The following is a 3028-nucleotide window of genomic DNA, read 5'->3' on the forward strand; positions in this document are numbered from 1 at the left end:
TGCAGGTGGTGAAGATTTTAAACTCTATAAATATGACTATAATACAGGAGAAGAATTAGGTATGTTTGTCTTCTATAATCAACAATGAATTCTGAAATGGATATTAGATTAATGAAATAGTGACTAATAAATGAAACGGTTGTACTCAAATAAGGTCTTAGCATAGCATGCAAGAGGATGAAAAGGTGTATTATCAGTTAAGCATTTTTTCCTATCATTACATCTTATGTTATTCTTCTAGAACTAATTAAAGCCTCCATTAAACAGCTCTTTGCACCTGTTTTAAAAAAGGTTGTCATTCTGTATTGCTGCAATAATGAGCTGTATGTCAATCTCAGTGTCATACTATAGCATTCATTAAATGTCTCATGAGTTGCGGCTACTTCTTTGAAAAATGTGATATGTTTGTGTTCTTGGTAATGTTGGCCAAATGTATTTCAGAAAAAGTATTTCTAAGTTTGCTCATTGATACTGTCCTCATTTAAAATAGTACATGTGTGGAGTGAGTGGTTGAAGTTTACTCCGTGCTACTGGTTTCTTTGTAGTCTTGCCTAGAATAAATAAGCACCTGTTTTCTTGCAGTTAACAAAACAGTAATATGTTACCTAAATTAGAGATTGCTGAAGTACCAATTAATAGAAGCTTTGTTTTGCATCAGAAGCTAAATACTGAGAAAGTGCCCCCCATCAATATTTTTCCCCCTCTTCTGATGAGTTTTTACTTACTAATTTTAGTTGTTGGCTGAGAGTTGAAATTAATGGTCTTGATATCTGCTCTTACAGAATCTTACAAAGGACACTTTGGTCCAATTCACTGTGTGAGATTTAGCCCTGATGGAGAGTTATATGCAAGTGGCTCTGAGGATGGTACACTAAGGCTGTGGCAGACAACAGTAGGGAAAACCTATGGTCTTTGGAAGTGTGTAGTTCCTGGTAAGTGTGCACTTGTTCCTGGTGAAACTTCATGTGTGTTTGTTAAGTAATATCTATCATAAGTGGTAAACATCATCTGAATTTCATACAGTAACTGTACTGTCTTCTGAGGGTCTCTCTGTCCACTCAAGTCTGTTAGATTTAAGGATTTACTTTTGCAGCTGTCGTTTAAGCAGTTAACTTCAAACCTGTAAGCTCATTGAATATAGACACTTTGTGGATAGTTAAGCAAATAGTCTGATGTATTTTTATGTTACAGAGCAAGTTATAAGAAATACCACTTTTATAAATCTTATATTTTTAAGACCCTCTGGAAAGAAGTGTGAATGATAGCTTTATTTGATATTGTACTTTGGTTCTGTAAATTTGGGGGGGGTGTGGGAAGCAGTGTCTAGAAGACTGCAAGTGAGTATCCATTAATGGAGTTGCTTACCCAACTCTTTCTCCTCAACACTAAATTAAGTGGAATTTTTTTTTTAATTAAGCTGGGTTGGGGGAACTGAAGGTATTGACTGTTTGTTCTCCCTTCTCTCTACAGAAGAGGAGAATGCAGAAGCAGCAAAAGCAAGGACCACCCTTCCAGGAACTGCAGAGGAGGAAATAGGTAATGCACTGAACTGCCAGCTTCAACTCAGCTAAGTGTTAAAAGATCAGTCAAGATGGTAGCATTCTTTAGTATGGAAAAGGTAGTTTTCCCCAAGTACCTTCTGGCATTTTTCACTCTTTTCAAAAGATGTTTGAATGTATTTTGCTGAAAATGACTATGTAGTAAATGTCAGACTAGTGACTACAGCTGTGCAGACTGAACAGATGGGGTAGAATAACTGGATCAGGTTAAAGAGGAAAACAAACTGAACTGCTCTTTAAGCAATCCCTGCAACATTTCTTTGGTTTATATATCTAAGATGAAGTTAAGTAATACCCTTTTTATTTAATTGCAGAAGATCTTGCCTCTGAAAACTCAGATTCAGTGTACAGCTCAACTCCTGAAGTTAAGGCCTGATTTTTGCAACTGTTATGCGACATATGGACATACGAGACTAAATCAAGTGAACAGTGATAAACAGCAGCCTTCCAGAGTGTGCTCTCTACATAAGGCAAAGATGGGCAGTAATTGATGAGAATGCGGTGGAACTGGCTAGGTGTTGTCTGTAAGAGAACTGAGTATCCAAAAAAAAAACCCGACGACATGTAGTAGAGTTTTGCTATCTTTTTAGCATAACTGCCTACTGTCTTTTCAAAGAAGTGTACAAGCAAAGATCCAGTCTCTCCAATTTCAATTAGACTTATTGTAGTGTGTTTTCTTTATTATGGAGAAGAGATACAATGGCTTTTATCTACTTTTTTTTCCCTTCAAAGTTGAAAAATTTGGCTTTAGTTGAAAAGAAGGGATTATGTATTTAAGGTATTTGGTTCGGGTTTTGTTTCATTGTATGCTGCTTCTGAATGTTTAACTGTTTTCAGTTGTCTAAATAAAATGCCTCTCAAAACTTGTATCTTACTGTTGAGCGTTGGGTTCATGGAATGGAAAAGCAACCAAGTTAATTATGTAATCCTTTCTAGCGTCTTGGTTTTGTACTATACAGAGGGAAAGCAATGAGAATGTGTTAGTGTTGGTACAGAGGGTGGCAAGTTCTTTGATCTGTAAGCTTTGTGTCTTTTTATTCTTTAAAGTTTGAATGTAAATGTGAGTTTCTCAAATCAAAAACAGTGAAAACTCCTAAATTAAACATGCTGCCTGAAATATTTGGTTGTACCTGAAAATCTCAGAGGTGGGTTATGACTCTGTATAAATTTTGCGTTTAGTCCTCCAGACTGGATAAAAAAGTTACTCTTTCAAGGTTACAAATCATATTTTCTTCATTAAAGAAAATATTGCCATTCTTCTACTTGTCATTTCCTTTAATGTTATGCTGAAAGGTTTACATAATGCATTCTGTATGGTAAGAAGAGAAGTTATAGAGGTATACTTATTCGTATACCTTTTTATTTTTTTCATATTCATACTTGTCCTTACTCTTCTGTTGGATTTTTTTTTTTCCCCCCAAGAGTACAGTAATGCTATTGTTTAGAAGATTGAAGCTTAACATTTGACA

General features: G+C 35.4%; 1 protein-coding gene across 1 annotated transcript in view; it reads left to right on the forward strand.

The window, feature by feature from the left end:
* STRAP (serine/threonine kinase receptor associated protein) overlaps positions 1-2812 on the forward strand; it is a 7061-nt gene extending 4249 nt beyond the window's left edge. The window contains 4 exon segments of the mRNA XM_009699660.1: positions 1-59; positions 783-932; positions 1471-1536; positions 1874-2812. The exon segment at positions 1-59 is cut by the window's left edge and continues 32 nt beyond it. Coding sequence (XP_009697962.1) covers positions 1-59; positions 783-932; positions 1471-1536; positions 1874-1935 — 337 coding nt within the window. The 3' untranslated portion in view covers positions 1936-2812.
* Positions 2813-3028: the final 216 nt, after the last annotated feature.

Source organism: Cariama cristata, unplaced genomic scaffold (assembly GCF_000690535.1).
Source record: "Cariama cristata isolate BGI_N322 unplaced genomic scaffold, ASM69053v1 scaffold24264, whole genome shotgun sequence".
Classification (NCBI taxonomy): Eukaryota; Metazoa; Chordata; class Aves; order Cariamiformes; family Cariamidae; genus Cariama; species Cariama cristata.